This window comes from Silene latifolia, chromosome 11, assembly GCF_048544455.1.
Source record: "Silene latifolia isolate original U9 population chromosome 11, ASM4854445v1, whole genome shotgun sequence".
NCBI classification, from domain to species: Eukaryota; Viridiplantae; Streptophyta; class Magnoliopsida; order Caryophyllales; family Caryophyllaceae; genus Silene; species Silene latifolia.
In genome coordinates, this window is record NC_133536.1 from 194,938,902 (window position 1) to 194,960,967 (window position 22,066).

The following is a 22,066-nucleotide window of genomic DNA, read 5'->3' on the forward strand; positions in this document are numbered from 1 at the left end:
CATCATTCACAGTACCTTCAATACGAGCCCATTTTTTCTTCATTTCCTAAAAAGAAATGGAGAGACAAGTTTTTATTAATGGTATGGATTATATTTAAACATTATCTAATGGTTCTAAATTTACGCATAAAGATAAAGAAAAATGAGGATGAAATGAGAAATTATTATTTAAAGAGATTGTGAGAGCCTGAGAGGTAACAAAGAGAAAAGAAAGGGAGATGATCCATTTCCCTTGAATACCACTCTTGGGACCCACATCAATGTTGTTGGACCCACTTTGTTGCTTGCCAGTTATGGGCATAGAAAAAAAAAAACAAGGTCCAAATTTCTTCCTTTTGTTGTCTTGTTTATAAGAACACTACATAAACCCCTCATTTCCCCCCATCTTTCACCTCCCCACATTTCTTCACTTCTCACTAGCATTTCAAAAAGAGCAAACTCTTACTACAATGGCAAGACCACAACGACGGTATCGCGGTGTCCGACAAAGGCATTGGGGCTCTTGGGTCTCCGAAATTCGCCACCCCATTTTGTAAGTCTTTTAGTAGTTTTGCTATGAAAAACACATGAATTATAATTTATGAAATGTTATTTTGGTCGATCAACAGTACAAATTTACGAGAATTCATATAAAAAAATTAATAAAAATGCCTAGTCAATTATCTTAATAATGTGGTATAGAATTACGTTTATACGAATTAATGAAATGTTATCTTATTTAGTAGACCGTCACTATAAATTTATACGAATTTATATTTCTTTATAATGTTAAATTTATTTACGAGTCAATTGTGTTAATAATGAGATATATAATTGTTACACGTTATAGACTTAGAGCTCCCCATAATTAAGAAAAAAACATTTAAAATTGCCAATGTAGCTTTCTTGAAGAAAAAGTAGCTACATTTGTTTTTGTTTTTGACATAGTAGTGTAGTACACTAATGAAACGTTTCGTATAATTTAATGCAGGAAAACGAGAATTTGGCTAGGGACGTTCGAAACGGCAGAGGATGCGGCACAGGCCTATGATGAAGCGGCCCGTTTAATGTGTGGGGTTCGGGCCCGTACTAATTTCCCATACAACCCAAATATTCCGCAAACTTCCTCATCTAAACTACTTTCAGCTACATTAACCGCTAAACTTCACCGTTGCTATATGGCATCATTGCAAGTCACTAAAAACCCAACAATGCAGGCCCAACAAAAGGGTCCTAGCCCAAAATTAATGAGTCCCCCAAAAATTGAGGATGTGGGACCTTGGTTCCCTGAGTACGGGTCAACAGTGACAGGACCAGGATTTTCGAGCCCTGATAGTGACCTAGTTGTTAAGGTCGAGAATGGTCAATCTGAATCGCCGCCACAATATGAGCAATTGGAGGAGGATCACATTGAGCAAATGATTCAAGAATTGCTTGGTTACGGGTCAATTGAGATTGCAATTTAATTAGCTTAACTTGGTTAATATTATTAATTCTAAGTTAAGCTAATTAAAAACATTCCGTTGGCCTAGTCAACCTTAATTATTACTGTCCTGAGTTGGGAGAACTATTTACAACCAACCGGCCTTATTTTTTTTAGTATTTCATCATTTAGCTAGCTAGCTAGTTCAATCATCTATTTATTCCGCAAGTTCTAATTTAAACAATTTCCTTTTAAGTTTGGTCAAGTCAATGTATATTTATACTCGAGTATTACGCCTATATATATCATAAATAATGTGATTTAAGCACAAATATTTTGGTTTGTTAATGAGTTGTTTAGTGTGGGTATTTCTTATAAAAGTTGATTATTATTCTACCCAATTAACGATGCATAATTGATGGACAACTTGCATAAAGGACCAAGTTTGATATAAAAGGTTGTCTATATCATACAAAAATGACTCTTAATTATAGGTACATTTTGGGACAAGATATCATCGATCTTTTAGCTAAAGAACATTTAAGAGTTGTAAGAAAATGACCCGTTTGGCCATTTTACTTGTAATCGTGTAAAACGCCCTTCGATCAAACGTAAGCGAACTTCCTAAAATTTTAATTAATTTGTTTTAACATATGGTCAACTTTGAGCTTAGGCCCAGTAAAATTAATCTAACTCAAACACGGCTTTAAACAAAAATTGATTTGATCCGGAATTAGCTAAATTGAAATGCATATAGAACATCGTAAACGATCGCAGCGTGATTGAATAAAATATGACCTGAACTAACGTACATGCCGTTTGATAAGCAATTAACCACTCGATAAAATAAGATTCAACTCAAAATACATAATAACCGTAAAAGTATTTGCAGATTAAACCAAGGGGTGTTAATCCAGTGGTAGCCGGGTTAAACCTTGAAGCTTGCAGAAATGTAGGAGTTGAGAGGTCCCGGGTTCGACTACCAATCAAAGCGATGATCACTTGCCACGCTGCGGCCCGAAGGGGGTGGCTTACATGGTCCATGTGGTGGTGCGGGAATGCATGGGCCCGGAGAGATTCAACCCCCTCGTCATAAAAAAAAAGGTATTTGCAGATTGAAAATTTGATATAAGTAACCTAAACAGTACCGTGAGTTCGAATCGAAATTGAATTAGTTTCGATATACCAGCTTATAAGATACGCGAACTTGAATATATCTATACCGTTAATAACTTAACAAATTGACCCAATTAAAAACAATTATTTTCTCATAAAACACCCCTACTTGTAGGGGTGTTTACCGGCCCAGAACCGGATCAAATCGCAAAGACCCGTGGACCGGACAACCTCATATCCAAACCCGGAGACCAAATCGATTAAGTGGGAACCCAGACCAGACCGGAACCTTTAGGTCCGGATTTGGATCGGACCGGTTCCATTTTTAAAGGAAATCTGAGGTGATTTTTTTTCTTGAACTGGACCGGACCGGAGATCGTACACAATATTTATGTGGCCCGAAGACAGAACCGGATTGTATTCTGTTCAGACCGGACCGGGCCCCCTATCCTGGTCGATTAGATTTACCGGTCCGGTGTACTTTATATGCACTCCTTCCTACCTGGAAGATTTTATTTTTATTTTTTTTATTTAGTCATGATACTTTTAATGATTACATTTGATATTGGAAGTACTTCGTATAATGAATATTTATCAAATTTACGGACAACCAGCTCAAACAGAAAGTGACTCGAAATTCAGAAGAATTGCCATATACTTTCTCAATCTAACATAATGCGAAATACGGAGTGATAGAAATCCATTAAAGTTACTAAGCAAAATGAATCCGATCGAAATTGGTCTAAAACTGAATTTAAGGTTAACCATAATAAAACCTATATGATTAATTCGATCCGAAATCGAACACTATGCCCATTTATCAGGTTTAATCTTAATGACATGATTGTTAAGTCTTCTCAACTAATAAAACTCACATTAAAGAAACCGAGCGTAAATACAATTGTTATCGATTTTCAACAGAAGTAAATTGAACTTCAATTTTACCAAGACCAGTTTATTTCATTCAAAGCTAGCTAATATCTACATAGTATAAAAGCTAATTTTTTCCTTGGTTCTGATTGACTGTTGAATTTTTGCATGTGGAGTCCCTCATGTTTTCTTATTCTATTTAATTACCCACTCTCCTCTATACAATTCTTATTCATATCTATTATTTCTATTTTAATTACTTATGTTAAAACATAAGTTAAAATGTCACAATTTACATACATTCAACGGGTCTAACATGTCAAATACCTTTAATATAATTCTAATAAAATACGGTTGTATATTATCTAATATTCAAATCTATTATTTATCAAATATTCGAATCTCCAAATATGGACTATTTATATTGTCACAATATTGAACAATTAATCACACTCAATTTTATGTTCATGTATATAATAATAGCGTCTGCTGTTATGACCCGTGTATTTTTTGTATGGGTATAAAATTAGTTGCAAATACTGAGTGGTGTACTCTTATTGTTAATTAATTGAATGGTTTAAAAAAATAATTACGAAATTGACTTTTGAATCATCAAATATTTGGCTAAACTAAAAAGAATATAAATACCAATTGGTCTCCCTTGTGACGGGTTACCATTTGTGACGGATATTTTGTGAGATAAAATGGTAATAAAATGGGTTAGTGGAGAAAGGGGACCACATGAATAGTGTTGCAGAGAGAGAAAAAGTGGGTACATTGTGAGGTAAAATGGTATCCGTCTTCAGCTTGTGACGGATATGTCATGTCTTCAATGAGAATTTGTGTATAAATACTCACCTCTAAGGTCAAAGGAAGCCAGAAGCCTCAGCTGGTGATCAGTCAAACTTGTTTGGACAAAAAAATATAGCGTGCTTGTGCATATTGTGTGGCTTTTAACCAGCGAATCATTAACCGTTAAAAAAGGGACATACTTTTTGACTTTCTTTCACATTTGCTGTTCAAAAGATGAGCATTTCTAGATCAAAAGTCATGATATACATATGTACATATAGGAAAATACTTCGTACTTATGTATTTCGGGACTCAGGAATTATAAGAACGTTCTCCTATATTCAATGGAGGAGGACCAAAAGAGTAATAAGAGCAATTTCAATGGTGTATTTAAATACCTACTTGTAAATATTGTAAATTGTCAAGCAGTATGTGTTGGGTTCCTTATGTTGATGATAACATGCCCATTTGATTTGTGTATTCTTAGTTTACCTTTTCAGGATTAATGATGTAATCAAGCTTGGATTAAGAAGTGTTGAAGTTGTTATTAATCCCATTGTATTTAGTCAAGTGTCATCTAATGTACAAGCGAGAAAGTTAAGTATAGTAGAGTAATAGAAACAGTCCAGACGACTGTTGCTTTCACACGCAAACAGCTGTTTGAATTTTGCCACAACTCGAGAAACTTGAAGCCCCTTTTTATCTTTCAAAAAGCTTTCACGTGATTATCATTTTTCAAAGATATAATATCAGATTTTTATTAAGGAGTAGTTTTCTTTAAAGAGTGGTTTGAATTATTCAAAATGTTTCCTCTTTATGCAAATTCAAACCCTTGGTTTTTAAGAAAACAAAAGTTGCTTTTTGCCATATTTGTGTTAACTTGTCATCATGTGACTTGTCTCACATCTTTTGTTTTCTGATTTTGCATGAGCATTTAAGGCTATCTTTCAAACCTTCTTTCTCTATTCTTACCTTTGCAAAAGACTCCTTTTTGGTGCTAGTTTTGGGTGGTTGCTATTGCCCTTCACATGCAAGGTCTTTGACCCTTCAAAACCCTAGCAATCCCTTCACTCACCTCCTCTATAAATACCGAGTCCCTCCTTCATTAATTCCCAAGACTTTTCTGAATTAATTCTTTCATGTTTTGCAAATTGTTTTTTAAAAGCTTAAAACCGTGTTCTTTGCAAAATACTTTAAAAGTCTTCAAGTGTCTTTCAGTTTCTACAGTCGTGGCCACGTTGCTTTTCTATACTAAACTCTCTTGCTTAAAAGTGTTGATCTTGTAAAAGTTGTCCACCTCTATTCTTTGTTAAGAATGTGTTAGTGGAAACTTGATCCTTTACATTTTAAGTGTGTTAGTAGAGTTTAAGGACGGAGTAGTCTTTTGCTCTTGACAACCGGAGTAGGTTGTGAGTTGGCAATCGGAGTAGATTGCGAGTTAGCTTGTCATAAGAACGGAGTAGTTCTTGTACTAGCTTTGCAACCGGAGTAGGTTGGCGTCTTTTATTACAAGGGTCTTTTAGTTGTCGGAGTAGATCACTAAAGGAAAGTAATAAAAAGGTAGATTGTACGTAGGCACTTTAGTATTTGCCGAACCAATTCAAAAACTCGTGTTCATTGTTTATCACTTTAATTCCGCTGCCTTTTTACTTTGTTTGTTTGTTTTGTTTCGCTTAAACTTAGAAGTAACAGTTCATCATACTGTCGTATTTGGTCTGCAGTAATACTCCACAAACTGAGACAAATAGATACAGTCAGAACGATTGTTGCTTTCATACTTCAGCAAACATTCATCGTGATACTTGTTCAATCTTTCAATATTATTCAAAGTATCCTCTAAACTCTTTTGTTCACTTAACTTACTTTAATCCAATAAAGTTGAAGTTAAAATTTTAAAAAGAGTACCTAATTCACCCCCTCCCCCTCTTAGGTACTTGAATCCATAAACTCAACAATTGGTATCAGAGCCTCGTGCTCTTGATCGAGGCTAACCGCCTTAGAGTTTGATTCGTGGGTAATGGATTCCGAGAAACACTCCAAGATCCCGGTCTTTACCGGTTCGAATTTTGGATGGTGGAAACTCAAAATGGAACATTACATCAAAAGTATCGATTATCAATGTTGGAACATCATCCAAAATGGACCTCTTGCCATTGAGGAAACCGATATTCTTAACGGTTTCACCAAGACTAAAGAGGAAAGAAATTACAATGAGAACGACTTCAAGCTTGCCGAAAAGAATTCCAAAGCAATGTCGATTCTTCAACGTTGTGTTGGTGAGGGGGAAGTTAGTCGAATCTCCGGGTGTCCTACGGCAAAATCCATTTGGGATTCCCTTGTACTTGCATATGAAGGGACGTCCCAAGTAAGAAAACACCGTATTGACCTTCTCATGCAACAATATGAAATGTTTAGAATGTCAAAGGACGAGTCTTTAAATAATTTTTCTTCTCGTTTTTCTTGTATAATTAATGAGCTTCAAAGTCTAGGAAGGAATTTCGAGTCCGAGGACATCATTCGAAAAATCCTTCGTAGTCTAACCCCTAAATGGCAACCTAAAGTTACCGCCATAGAGGAAGCTAAAGATTTGTCAACCCTATCTCTTCATGAACTAATGGGATCACTAATGGCTCACGAGTTTAATCTCGATAAGCATTCTAGTGAGTCATCAAAGGGAAAGAGTCTCGCCCTCACATCTTCTCCAAGTGATGAAGAAGATGAGGAGGAAGACGAGTTTGCTATGTTCACAAGAAACTTAGCCGGGTTGGTAAATGGACAAGGTAACAAAAAGTTCACTAATAATTACTCGAAAAAGCGCTTTCCTAAGAGACGACCTACTTCCACCGTGGGATGCTTTAAATGTGGTGACAAAACTCATCAAATTAAAGAATGTCCCAAGTGGGAGGAAATCAAATCTAAGGAAAGAAGAGAAAAGGTTAAAAAAGACTATAAACATAGAGTCATGAGTGCTATATGGGGAATGTCCGACTCCGAGGAAGATGAGGAACTCATCAAGGAGGAACTTGAGGCTAAAATGTGTCTTGCAAATCATGGCAAAGAAAAAGTCTCAAAAACCTCAAAACTTGAACACTTAAGATGCCTCATGGCTAACCCCGACGATTCCGACTCCGATTCCGACAACGAGGTAAATCATCTAAAGGCCAAGGCTAGAACTTACTCCAAAGAGAAAGTATGTAAGCTTCTTGACCAACTTTTTGATAAGTGTCGGTCTCAAACTAACAAGCTTGATATAATGCAAAATGAGATTGAGGAAATTGCTCAAGAGAACTTTAATCTGAAAAATGAACTAAAAGCAACAGACTGCGTCACTGTCACATCTGAAGCATATAACGAAGTTAAAAGAGTCAACAAGTTAAACAAACATTTGACTAAAGAACTAGAGCGTCTTAGGTCAACACCCACGGACGTCTCTGACCTTGAAAATGTCAACACTACCTTGGTGATGCAAGTTTCCTCTCTAACCAAGGAACGTGATGATTTTTTGAAGGTCAAAGATGATCTTGAAAATGAGATCTATGACCTTGTAGTTGAAGTTGTAGACTTAAGAGAAACAGTCTCTAAGACTGTTGCTTCTGACCACGACTTAGACAAGTTTAAAAGAAAAAGTGAATGGTTGGAAAATGAAAATGAGTGTCTCAAAAGTGAGGTTGTTTGTCTCAAGAATGAAATAGAAGATCTCCATGATAGGCTTACTTTCTTTCAAAAAGGTATGCCCGAATGTAGCACTTCTAGGTCTTCTCCTCACCATAGATCCGATGAAGTCGTTGATCTAAGCAAGAGACTTGACGAGATGACATCTAAATATGAGGACTCCAAAGAAAGAATCATTTATCTCGTGTCTAAACTCAACAATCACACCCATGACTTCATTGTTGAGAAAAGATTGTCCATAGAAAGTGCTAAAAATGATGAACTTAAAAGAGAAAAGGAAAAGAATTTGCATCTTCTCTCACGTGTCCATGACTTGACCAATGAACTTGTTAATGCTAAGAACATCACTGAAAAATGGGAAGGAAGTCAAACCGTGTTAAACTTCCTCACGAATCAAACCGAAAAATGTGAGAAATCTGCTGGTTTGGGGTTCAAATGGAACAATCGGACCGATTGTTGCATCCAGAAGCCTAAAAACGATTTTAGAGGAAGGAAGTATGTAGGTCTTTCCGAATACATCATTTGCAATTATTGTGGTGACAATGGTCATGTTTTTAATGGTTGTACAAAACGTTTTGATGACATTGATAAGAACACCAAAGCATTAAAAGAAATGGACATTAAGAAAGACACCACAAGTTATGTTGATCACAAAAAGGGACCCAAATTCATTTGGGTTCCTAAACTCAAAAACTAATCTTGTGTAGGGCTTGGTGAGAGGCGGCCGCAATTGGTACTTGGATAGTGGATGCTCTCGTCACATGACGGGTGATAGAATCCAATTCCTCTCACTTAAAGCGTATGATGGTGGCACGGTAAGGTTTGGTGACAACAAGAAAGGTGAAGTAATTGGTATTGGAAAAGTTGGTAAGTCATCCTTACTTTGTGTCGACAATGTGCGGCTTGTCAAAGGTTTGAAACATAATCTCCTTAGTATTTCTCAACTTTGTGATAAGGGTAATGTTGTTGAATTTCATGCTAATGTGTGTCGAATTTTTGATGCCACTACTAATGAACTAATACTCGAAGGAAGACGTGTCAAAGATGTTTACTTGACTAATTTGAACTCTCTATCCGGTCACACCATGTCTTGCATGAGTGTAATGAACAATGATCCTTGGTTATGGCATAAAAGGTTTGGTCATGTTAGTACAAAAACTCTTAATACCCTTAAAAGACTTGATTTGGTTGAAGGCATTCCTAATATAAAATTTGAAATTGATAAAGTATGTGATGAATGTGCTAGAGGTAAACATGTTAAAAGTTCCTTCAAATCCAAAAGAATTATGAGTACATCTCAACCTTTGCAACTTTTACATATCGACTTGTGTGGACCAATGAGAACTAGAAGTAGAGGTGGTAGTCGTTATGTGTGTGTCATTGTTGATGATTACTCTAGGTTTGTTTGGGCACTCTTCCTAAGCTCTAAGGATGAGACATTTGATGAGTTTCTAATTTGGTTAAAGAAGATTCAAAATAAACTTGGTTTAAAACTTGTTTCAATGAGAACCGATCATGGAACCGAATTCGAAAACTCATCATTTGGTGCTTATTGTGATGACAATGGTGTAGACCATAACTTCTCGGCTCCTAGAACCCCACAACAAAATGGTGTGGTTGAAAGGATGAATAGAACCCTTGAAGGAATGGCTAGAACAATGTTATTAACTAGTAAGTTGCCTAAGAACTTTTGGGCCGAAGCGGTAAATACCGCTTGCTACATTTATAATCGTGTCATGATAAGGAGTATTTTAAACAAAACTCCCTATGAATCATTGCGTGGAAGAAAACCCAACATTTCATATTTTAGATGTTTTGGAAGCAAATGTTTTGTTCACAACAATGGTAAAAACAACTTGGGTAAGTTCGATCCACGTAGTGATGAAGGAGTATTTATTGGATACTCCGACCAAAGCAAGGCCTATAAAGTTTACAATAAACGAACCTTGTTAATTGAAGAAAGCATCCATGTCATTTTTGATGAATCTAGTGTGCTTGGACAGGTACAAAACATGGATGATGATGATGAAGACGAGGATGATGAGTTTGAGATTGGTCTTGTTCGAAAAGACTTCGTGTTCACGGATGAAGAAGCTCCCAAAGACCGAATTGCAACGGACACGAGACTGTCACCTTCGAGAGGAGAGCAAAGCAATTCGGGGGAACACGTAGCACCTCTCGCTCATCGTTTCCTCTCTGAAAGCAACAAACCCAACGATCGTTGCTTCTACCTCCGAATCAAGAAAACCAAAACAAGTGAGGATGAAGAACTTTCCAGTCAATAGTAATCCATCGTGGATCGATGTCTTTGAGGGGGAACAAGAAACTATTGTTCCAAAGAAGTGGAAACATCAAAGCTCTCATCCACTCTCTAATCTCACAAGTGATCTTAACTCGGGAATTCGAACAAGATCATCCGTCAACCATCTCGCTCACCTTAATGAGTATTGTGCCCATAATGCCTTCCTATCTCAAATTGAGCCTTCAAATGTAACAGTCGCCTTGACTGATGCGGATTGGGTGCTTGCCATGCAAGATGAGCTCAACCAATTCAAAAGAAATGAGGTATGGCACCTAGTCCCTAGACCGCCTAATCGTACCGTCATTGGTACTAGGTGGGTCTTTCGCAACAAGCTTGATGACTCGGGAGAAATTGTAAGGAACAAGGCTAGACTAGTGGTGCAAGGTTATAACCAACAAGAGGGTATTGATTACGATGAAACCTATGCACCGGTAGCTAGACTTGAGGCCATACGATTACTTATAGCTTTTGCGGCTCACAAAGGCATTAAACTCTTCCAAATGGATGTCAAAACCGCTTTCTTAAATGGATAATTGGAAGAAGATGTCTTTGTGGAGCAACCACCGGGTTTTGAGAACAATGACTTGCCTAACCATGTTTTCAAATTAGACAAAGCTCTTTATGGTTTAAAACAAGCACCAAGATGTTGGTATGATAGATTGTCTAAATTTCTTATTGAAAATGGTTTTAAAAGAGGCTCCGTTGACAAAACATTGTTCTTGAAGCAACAGTCAGACGAACTGTTGGTTGTACAAGTATATGTTGATGACATTATATTTGGTGCAACAAATGAACTCCTTTACTTATATTTTTCGGAACTAATGAAATCGGAGTTTGAAATGAGCATGATGGGTGAGCTAGGATTCTTCCTTGGGCTCCAAATTAAGCAATCAAAGGATGGAATCATGATCCATCAACAAAAGTATATTAAGGAAATGCTTAAGAAATTTGGGATGACTAATGGTAAGCCTCATGATACACCTATGGTAGCCGGGTCCAAATTGGACAAAGATGAACTCGGTAAGAATGTTAGTGATAAGGTGTATAGAGGTATGATAGGCTCACTTCTTTACTTGACCGCAAGTCGTCCCGACATTCTCTTTAGTGTATGCTTATGTGCTAGGTTCCAAGCAAATCCGAAAGAATCACATTTCAAAGCCGTTAAACGAATTCTTCGGTATTTGATTGGAACACAAAATCTTTACTTATGGTATCCCTTATATTGTCCCTTTGATCTCATAGGCTATTCGGATGCGGACTATGCGGGATGCACGGTAGATAGAAAGAGTACCTCCGGAATTGCAACGTTCTTGGGTCCTTGCTTGACTTCTTGGGCCTCAAAGAAACAAAACACGGTAGCTCTTTCTACGGCCGAAAGTGAGTACGTTAGCGCGGCACATTGTTGTTCTCAACTCCTTTGGGTAAAACAACAACTCTTGGATTTTGGTATTATTTTTGACTCCATTCCTTTAATGTGTGATAATACGAGTGCAATAAATATTTCCAAAAATCTTATTCAACACTCTAAAACTAAGCATATTGATATTCGTCACCATTTTATTCGTGATCATGTGGAAAAAGGACATATTAAACTTATCTTTTGCAAGACCGAAAATCAAATTGCCGATATTTTTACTAAACCACTTGCAAGAGAACATTTTGAGAAATTTAGATTAGAAATTGGGTTAATTAATAGCTTGTGATTTTTAGTATGAGTATTACAAAATTCCTTAATTGATTAAATAAAATTTGGATATATGTTATTAAGTGTTCTAAGTGCATTGACATCATGTTTGGACCGAAATTGACACCGTATTTGTGAGTCGGTAATCACTCAACCTCATATCTAAATTTACGTTTATTATATGCTACCTTGTGTTTTTATTTCGAGTGATTAAATTTTGTCTAGTCGGGCCAACTACCTCACTTACCTCATTAAATGGGCCATTAAATTCCTCAACCCACTACCTATCACTACCCGTCCAAAACGCCTAAACCCAATTACCCTTCCATCTCCCAAATCCATTAACACCATCAAAGCTAACCTACCCTTAACCCACAATGGTAAAAACCTCCTTTAACACAACCATACCCATTAAACCCACAAAAGTTACCTCCCCTGTCACATCAAATCCGCCCACATCACCAACCCCAACCATGACTCCAGTCAAAACATCTTACGCCTTTCCTCCACAAACCTCAAACACGACATCAACAAACCCAGATCCACCTAGCCCTCAACCATCACCAAAACCCACTGACTCTCCATCATCCGACGACATACCCATCTCCACAATGGTAGGACGACGCACTCGTGGTGGTCGGAAGAAAAGCTCCACTGTTCCGAGCTCCTCCTCTGAACCGGTTACTGTTTTGGTTGAAGACGTTGAAGATGAAACTGAATTTGACTTGAATGAAAATCCGTCGAAATCCGGCGAGTCTGACTCGACTCCGGCGAAAAAGAACAACAAAAGAAAAGAAAAAGCCTCCTCCTCTCAATTACCCCCAATATCAGAAACTCTCGAGCAAAGTAATGTTGATAACCCGATTATTGATACCCCAATTGAAAATCCCAGTGAACCTCCTCACAAAAAATCGAAACCATTGAAGAAAAAGCTTGTATATCTTGCTCCCTCCGACCCGGTATCCCTAACCTCGAAGTGGGATCTAGCCATTGTTTGGGCTCACCTTGAGAGTATTGACCTCCCTACTTCAATTCACAAAAACTGTGAGAGGTTAATGAACATCAAAGCCATTCACTCCCCTCGGGTTTACAATCAAACATGGTTCGAGCCGCTTGCTTTTCACTCTGTCCGTGATATGGTTTTAGCTCAAGGTTGGGAGAAGCTGTTGGAAATGCGTGAGCCGGTGTTTGTGAGCGAGGTGTTTCAGTTCTTCGCAACTGTTCGGGTTGATAAATCTGGTGAATTCCTTACGGCAAAGGTGAATGGTAAGCCACTTAAACTTTCTCAAACTGATTTCGCTACAGCCCTTGGTATTCCAGTCGGAGGTTATGACAAACTTCCCTCCGAAACTTGGGTAGCTTTACCTTATGCCTCACCCCTAAATATCGCCCAAACCGTTTGTCCCAAAACCGTTTCTCCTGGACCCGTGAGCAACACCCAAATCCCACCTCTTCTTCGAATTATTTTTAATATGCTTTGTAGGTCAATTTACCCTTCGGGTGATAGAGGAAAACTCACCATTGCCTTACAATATTTAATCTATCACATTGCTACCCATAAGAAGGTGAACCTAGTTGGGCTAATGTTTAAACGTTTTCATCTTATCTCGACCAAGCTTCGTCGACCTTCTTCTAGCTTGATTCATTTACCCTATGGAATGTGGTTATCGGTTGTGCTCAAGGCACACGGGGTTTTAGTGAATACTAGCTTGGGTTCATTGGATATGTGTGATGTTATGAGTGATGGGCAAATGGGGAAGATGCTTATCAAGGTTGAGAATGATGAGTTAATTTCTGTGAAAATTAAGAAGGACCCGGAAGTTGGGTCATCTAGTCAAGGGAATACGGGTAATATGCGGGATGTACTCAATGCCGTGGCTGAGTTAGGTGCTTGGATTAGGGAAGATGCTCGTCAAAAGGACTTGGCAATCTCGGCCCTTGCTTCTACTTTGGACCTCATCCGTGGTGAGGTGGATATTATTTCCACCCTTGTGTCAACAAAAGAGGTTGGTGAAGATGCTAATGTGGATGATGATCCGTTGGGTAGTGGCTCGGATGGTGAACAAGCCTCCTCTCCTTAGCCTTTCCATCTCCTCTCGGCCTATTTACCCTTATCCGTACCCCCTTATTTTGTTCCACCTTGGTTGTGCCCTCTAAGACTTATTTTCTTTGCTCGTTATTTTGAACATTTGGTGGTGTACTTTAAACTTTGTTTAGCTATGTTGAACTTTGGTTAGCTTATGCTTAATCCTTGTTTATGTTGACCTTGTTACCTTGTCACACTTCCATGTGTCTTTTTGTGTTTTCCTATGAAATATCTGCACTCTAATGCTTGTGACATCCCTATCCTTTTGATGATGTCAAGAGGGGGAAAAGGTAAACTCATGCTCTAAATCTCCTTGCTTATTGATTAAACTAATGTCTTGCCTAACCTTCTTAGCTTGATTCTTGTTTGGGGCAATGTAAAATTGTCATGATAGTTTGATTCTAGCTTTTGCCCTTGGTAAGGTAATATTGTCCCTTCTCTATCATTTGATCTTGCTTGTTAAAAATCTTGAATTAAGGTGTTTACATTGCTTATACATTCGTTTGGGGCTTGTCATCATCAAAGGGGGAATTTGTTGGGTTCCTTATGTTGATGATAACATGCCCATTTGATTTGTGTATTCTTAGTTTACCTTTTCAGGATTAATGATGTAATCAAGCTTGGATTAAGAAGTGTTGAAGTTGTTATTAATCCCATTGTATTTAGTCAAGTGTCATCTAATGTACAAGCGAGAAAGTTAAGTATAGTAGAGTAATAGAAACAGTCCAGACGACTGTTGCTTTCACACGCAAACAGCTGTTTGAATTTTGCCACAACTCGAGAAACTTGAAGCCCCTTTTTATCTTTCAAAAAGCTTTCACGTGATTATCATTTTTCAAAGATATAATATCAGATTTTTATTAAGGAGTAGTTTTCTTTAAAGAGTGGTTTGAATTATTCAAAATGTTTCCTCTTTATGCAAATTCAAACCCTTGGTTTTTAAGAAAACAAAAGTTGCTTTTTGCCATATTTGTGTTAACTTGTCATCATGTGACTTGTCTCACATCTTTTGTTTTCTGATTTTGCATGAGCATTTAAGGCTATCTTTCAAACCTTCTTTCTCTATTCTTACCTTTGCAAAAGACTCTTTTTTGGTGCTAGTTTTGGGTGGTTGCTATTGCCCTTCACATGCAAGGTCTTTGACCCTTCAAAACCCTAGCAATCCCTTCACTCACCTCCTCTATAAATACCGAGTCCCTCCTTCATTAATTCCCAAGACTTTTCTGAATTAATTCTTTCATGTTTTGCAAATTGTTTTTTAAAAGCTTAAAACCGTGTTCTTTGCAAAATACTTTAAAAGTCTTCAAGTGTCTTTCAGTTTCTACAGTCGTGGCCACTGTTGCTTTTCTATACTAAACTCTCTTGCTTAAAAGTGTTGATCTTGTAAAAGTTGTCCACCTCTATTCTTTGTTAAGAATGTGTTAGTGGAAACTTGATCCTTTACATTTTAAGTGTGTTAGTAGAGTTTAAGGACGGAGTAGTCTTTTGCTCTTGACAACCGGAGTAGGTTGTGAGTTGGCAATCGGAGTAGATTGCGAGTTAGCTTGTCATAAGAACGGAGTAGTTCTTGTACTAGCTTTGCAACCGGAGTAGGTTGGCGTCTTTTATTACAAGGGTCTTTTAGTTGTCGGAGTAGATCACTAAAGGAAAGTAATAAAAAGGTAGATTGGACGTAGGCACTTTAGTATTTGCCGAACCAATTCAAAAACTCGTGTTCATTGTTTATCACTTTAATTCCGCTGCCTTTTTACTTTGTTTGTTTGTTTTGTTTCGCTTAAACTTAGAAGTAACAGTTCATCATACTGTCGTATTTGGTCTGCAGTAATACTCCACAAACTGAGACAAATAGATAAAGTCAGAACGATTGTTGCTTTCATACTTCAGCAAACATTCATCGTGATACTTGTTCAATCTTTCAATATTATTCAAAGTATCCTCTAAACTCTTTTATTCACTTAACTTACTTTAATCCAATAAAGTTGAAGTTAAAATTTTAAAAAGAGTACCTAATTCACCCCCTCCCCCTCTTAGGTACTTGAATCCATAAACTCAACAGTATGTTTACCATTGAAGTACAAAAAGTAACGTCCTGCTTACGAGCGGGTATAACTTTGTCAAGCTACGTAGCTTGTTTTAGGAATATTTCCATATCATAGCTTTCCATATTTTCTCGTACAATCTCGCTTGTATCTATTTTTCCTTCTTTCGTTATTTGCAATCTTATGTAATTACCTTAGTTTACAAAGTTTAGATTTAGGGTAAATATTCTAGATATGTTTCTTGTGCTCCAATGTATTTGAAGTATACAAGGACACATTGTAATGCTTGTATTGATCCATCAATAATAATCAATCTTTCATAAACCTTACATGGTATCAATCAATAACGAAGAAGACGTTTGAGGGCACTCCAATGAAGCTCGGTTGGGTGTTGCATAAACTGGGCAAGTCGGTTGACAGCGAATGCGATATCCGGACGAGTAAATGAAAGGTAGTGTAGACTTCCCAACGCAGCACGATAAGCAGTAACATTCGAAAGAGCGTTGTGTAAAGGAGGGTGAACAGCTAAAAGTGTGTTAGCAGGTTTCGATTCAAGCATATTGTGATTGTGCAATAAATCATGGATATAATTTGATTGTGTCAAAAGGAGACCTTAGGGGTTGGGGCTGACCTATATACCTAAGAAGTACGACAAAGTACCCAAATCTTTGAGGGCAAAACGTGTGACCAGTGAGGTGATGAATGATGACATGTGATGTGGGTCGGAACCGGTGACAATTATGTCATCGACATAGACGAGTAAATACAAGGTGTGCGACTGTGTCGTGTATAAAAATAGTGAGGGGTCAGCAAGTGAGGCCTTGAAGTCGAGGCCAAAAAGATGTTGCTTTAGTGTCGTGTACCAGGCTTGTGGTCCCTATTTAAGTCCGTAAATCGTTTTGTTGAGTTTACAGACATGTGTAGGGTGTTCGGGATTAGTGAAACCCGGTGGTTGTGACATATAAACTTCATCCGAGAGAGTACCTTGTAAAAAGCATTATTAATATCGAGTTGGCGTAAAGACCAACCCTTGGTGAGAGCAAGTGATAACAAAGTACGTACCGTGGCAAGTTTGACAACCGGACTAAAGGTCTCAGAGTAGTCGACCCCGACACGTTGTAAGAAACCTTTGGCAACCAGGCGAGCTTTATACTTGTCAATGGTGTTGTCGGGTTTGTATTTGATACGATAAATGCACTTACACCCAATAACATTATAGGATGGGTTATGAGGGACAAGTGTCCAGGTTTTATTGTTGTGAAGAGCATCAAATTCGGCAATCATGGCAGCGCGCCACAAGGGATCCACAAGATCTTGTTTTGTCGTGTTTGGTAAACGGGAAGGTGGGAGAAGAGTGGCGAGTTTGGCGTTTTTGGGGTTGGGTTTGCGAATGTTGTTAGTTAAACGAGTGACAACGCGAGAAGGTGGTGGTGGTGGTGGTAGTGGTGTCGGTGAGGTAGCAAGGGAAGTAGTAGAACTTGGTTCAGTTGAAGGAGAGGGGATGGTCGTGAGAGGCGAGGCAGTGGTATGAGGAACAGAGGAGGAGGGTTGGGTTGTTGAAGCGCGAGGTGAGGAAGGGGGAGTGTGAGGTGGAGAGGTCTGGTGTGGGGGAGACGTGGGAGGAGGTTCCATGGCTTCAAGGAACCACGAGGTGGTGGGGATAGGAGTCGTGGAGGGAGAGGAATCAGGTTTAATGAAGTCAGGGTAGGGAAAAGAGTTTTCGACATACTTAACATGTCTAGAGGTGAAGATTTTATGAGTGGTGGGATCGAGACAGTGAAATGCGCATTGTGTAGGGTAATAGCTAACAAAAACGCATGGTTTGGAATGTGGTTCTAATTTGTTAGACGTATATGGCCGAAGCCAAGGGTAGCAAAGGCAACCGAAACTTCGAAGTTTGGCATAGTTGGGTGGTTGGCCAAAAAGACGAGCATACGGGGTGGAGTTTTGTAAAGTAGCTGTGGGTAAGCGGTTGATAAGGTAGGTGGCGGTTGAGAAAGCATGGGTCCAAAAAGTTGGAGGCAGCCGTGAGTGAGTAAGGAGGGACAACCCGGTTTCGACTATGTGATGGTGACGTCGTTATCTCGATGTTGTGTTAATTGTGAATTGCATGGTTCAAATACGATTATCCCGATGATGTGTTTCCTCCTTCGAATGCCTTCATTTCAGCTCGCCAAAACCGCTCTCAACCTCAGGCCCACACCACCACTACTCAACACTCCACCTCTGACCCATTTCGTCTGTGGCTTGTCGATAGTGGTGACACCCACCACATCACCAATGACCTTGAAAACCTTGCTTTACACAACCCTTATGATGGTAGTGATGAACTAGTGTATGGTGACGGCTCCGCTTTACCCATCTCACGCATAGGTTCGTTTACTGCTTCCGCTCATTCTTCTTCCAAATTATTCTTTAACAACGTTTTATTTGTTCCATCGATTTCTCGCAATATATTGTTTGTCTCTCAATTTTTTCGCGATAATAACGCCTATTTTGAATTCTCACAAACCTCTTTTTCTATAAAGGAACTTCACACTCATCGGATTCTTATAAGTGGGACGTCTAATAGTGGAGTCTATGAATGGCATCCTCCAAACCCGATCGTTTACACTAGCCGGCTCTCTAAAGACTATGGTTGGCATCATCGTCTTGGACATCCTTCGGCAAAAATATTACGTTATTTAATTAATAAATTTTCTATTTCAATTCCAAGTAGTTTAGTTGATTTTTGTAACTCTTGTCATATACACAAGAGCCACAAAATTGAATTTTCTACTTCTACGCTATTATCGAAAGCTCCGTTAGATTTAATTTTCACCGACTTATGGTCTTTTCCTATTGTGTCGTATGACAATTTTAAGTATTACATTATCTTTGTTGATGACTTTACTAAGTATATTTGGTTATATCCGCTCAAGTTGAAATCTGATGCTACGACTGTTTTTATTCGCTTTCGAAAACTTGTTGAGAAATTTTTCAAACGTCCCATATTAAAAATATTTTCTGACAACGGAGGTGAGTATATTAAGACGGCTCATACTCTCAGTGATAACGACATTGGGCATCTTACTACTCCACCTCTCACCCCCGAATTGAATGGGTATGCTGAACGACGTCACCGTCACATAGTCGAAATCGGGTTGTCCCTCCTTACTCACTCACGGCTGCCTCCAACTTTTTGGACCCATGCTTTCTCAACCGCCACCTACCTTATCAACCGCTTACCCACAGCTACTTTATAAAATTCCACCCCGTATGCTCGTCTTTTTGGCCAACCACCCAACTATGCCAAACTTCGAAGTTTCGGTTGCCTTTGCTACCCTTGGCTTCGGCCATATACGTCTCACAAATTAGAACCACGTTCCAAACCATGCGCTTTTGTTGGCTATTCCCCGACACAAAGCGCATTTCACTGTCTCGATCCCACCACTCATAAAATCTTCACCTCTAGACATGTTAAGTTTGTCGAAAACTTCTTTCCCTACCCTGACCTCATTACACCTGATTCCTCTCCCTCCACGACTCCTATCCCCACCACCTCGTGGTTCCATGAAGCCATGGAACCTCCTCCCACGTCTTCCCCACACCAGACCTCTCCACCTCACACTCCCCCTTCCTCACCTCGCACTTCAACAACCCAACCCTCCTCCTCTGTTCCTCATACCACTGCCTCGCCTCCCACGACCATCCCCTCTCCTTCAACTGAACCAAGTTCTACTACTTCCCCTGCTACCTCACCGACACCACTACCACCACCACCACCATCTTCTCGCGTTATCACTCGTTTAACTAACAATATTCGCAAACCCAACCCCAAATACGCCAAACTTGCCACTCTTCTCCCACCTTCCCGTTTGCCAAAAACGACAAAACAAGATCTTGTGGATCCCTTGTGGCGCGCTGCCATGATTGCCGAATTTGATGCTCTTCACAACAATAAAACCTTGACACTTGTCCCTCATAAACCATTCTATAATGTTATTGGGTGTAAGTGGATTTATCGTATCAAATACAAACCCGACAACACCATTGACAAGTATAAAGCTCGCCTGGTTGCCAAAGGTTTCTTACAACGTGCCGGGGTCGACTACTCTGAGACCTTTAGTCCGGTTGTCAACCTGCCACGGTACGTACTTTGTTATCACTTGCTCTCACCAAGGGTTGGTGTTTACGCCAACTCGATATTAATAATGCTTTTTTACAAGGTACGCTCTCGGATGAAGTTTATATGTCACAGGCACCGGGTTTCACTAATCCCGAACACCCTACACATGTCTGTAAACTCAACAAAGTGATTTACGGACTTAAACAGGCACCACGAGCTTGGTACACGACACTAAAGCAACATCTTTTTTGCCTTGGCTTCAAGGCCTCACTTGCTGACCCATCACTATTTTTATACACGACACAGTCGCACACCTTGTATTTACTCGTCTATGTCGATGACATAATTGTCACCGGTTCCGACCCACATCACGTGTCATTATTCATCACCTCACTGGCCACACGTTTTGCCCTCAAAGATTTGGGTACTTTGTCGTACTTCTTAGGTATAGAGGTCACCCCCAACCCCCAAGGTCTCCTTTTGACACAATCAAAATATATCCATGATTTATTGCACAATCACAATATGCTTGAGTTGAAACTTGCTAACACACCTTTAGCTGTTCACCCTTCTTTACACAACGATGAGAGTCCTGGTCTTTCGAATGTTACTGCTTATCGTGCTGCGTTGGGAAGTCTACAGTACCTTTCATTTACTGGTCCCGATATCGCATTCGTTGTCAACCGACTTGCCAAGTTTATGCAACACCCAACCGAGCTTCACCGGAGTGCCCTCAAACGCCTTCTTCGTTATTTGAATGGTACGTATCATGTTCGTATTCAATTGTATCGTTCCTCACCATCTCGCCTTCATGCTTGTTGTGATGCTGATCTTGTTGGGGACTGTGACTCCTACATCTCTACCACGGGTTACATTACTTACTTGGGGCGTAATGCTATTTCTTGGGCCTCGAAAAAACAACTAGCTATAGCTTGTTCTTCCACTGAGGCCGAATTTCGAGCTGTTGCTACTACCTCTGCTGAATTGACTTGGCTTCGCTCGCTTCTAACTGAACTTCATGTTCCATTTTCTGCTCCACCGGTTATCTATTGTGACAATCTAAGTGCTACTCATTATTCTTCTAACCCCGTGTTTCATTCTCGAATGAAGCATTTGGCTCTTGCGTTTCATTTTGTTCGTGAACAAGTCCAACAAGGTCAACTTCGTGTTCAACATATTTCTGGAAATGACCAGCTAGCTGACGCTCTCACTAAGCCACTTCCATCACCACGTTTCACTTCTCTGGTGTGCAAGATCGGTCTCTCCATTGGGTCGTCCGTCTTAGGGGGGCATGTTAGGAGTATTTCCATATCATATCTTTCCATATTTTCTCGTACAATCTCGCTTGTATCTATTTTTCCTTCTTTCGTTATTTGCAATCTTATGTAATTACCTTAGTTTACAAAGTTTAGATTTAGGGTAAATATTCTAGATATGTTTCTTGTGCTCCAATGTATTTGTAGTATATAAGGACACATTGTAATGCTTATATTGATCATCAATAATAATCAATCTTTCATAAACCTTACAACTTGGCCTTTAAAATAATAAAATAAATAATTAAAAAAGCAATAAATAATTTTTATTATAATGTTTATTTGTTAGTGAGACATTTTAAGCTACATCTATTGTAGCTTACCATTGAAAAGCATTGTAGCTTGAAAGTTTCTTTTGGTTAGAAAAAAATAGAGTAAACCACAATATAAGGACCCAAACTATTCTTTTATGTTGCTTTAAGGATCTCAACTATTATTGTGTAGTTTTAAGGACCTCATCATGTGTTTTGGACAAAAATGCCCTTATCTTTATTTATAAATCATAAATATTTTCTTAAATATGAGAAAGACGTAAAAAAAATTCAAGTCAGAGTTTTAATATATTTCGCGAGTTACTATACATCATCGGTACCAAATAACGTTATCTTCATCTATAAGTTTTTTGGAAATGTAGAAAAATCTTTTGCGAATTGTTGCATATGTACTTTCATTAATTTTT

At 38.8% G+C, this 22,066-nt stretch overlaps 1 protein-coding gene across 1 annotated transcript; it reads left to right on the forward strand.

Moving 5' to 3' along the window:
* The first annotated feature begins 331 nt into the window (after positions 1-331).
* LOC141615272 (ethylene-responsive transcription factor ERF003) lies at positions 332-1,750 on the forward strand. The gene is made up of 2 exons (XM_074433698.1): positions 332-532; positions 971-1,750. The coding sequence occupies exons 1-2, from the start codon at positions 450-452 to the stop codon at positions 1,443-1,445; spliced, it is 558 nt and encodes a 185-aa protein (XP_074289799.1). The 5' UTR covers positions 332-449; the 3' UTR covers positions 1,446-1,750.
* Positions 1,751-22,066: the final 20,316 nt, after the last annotated feature.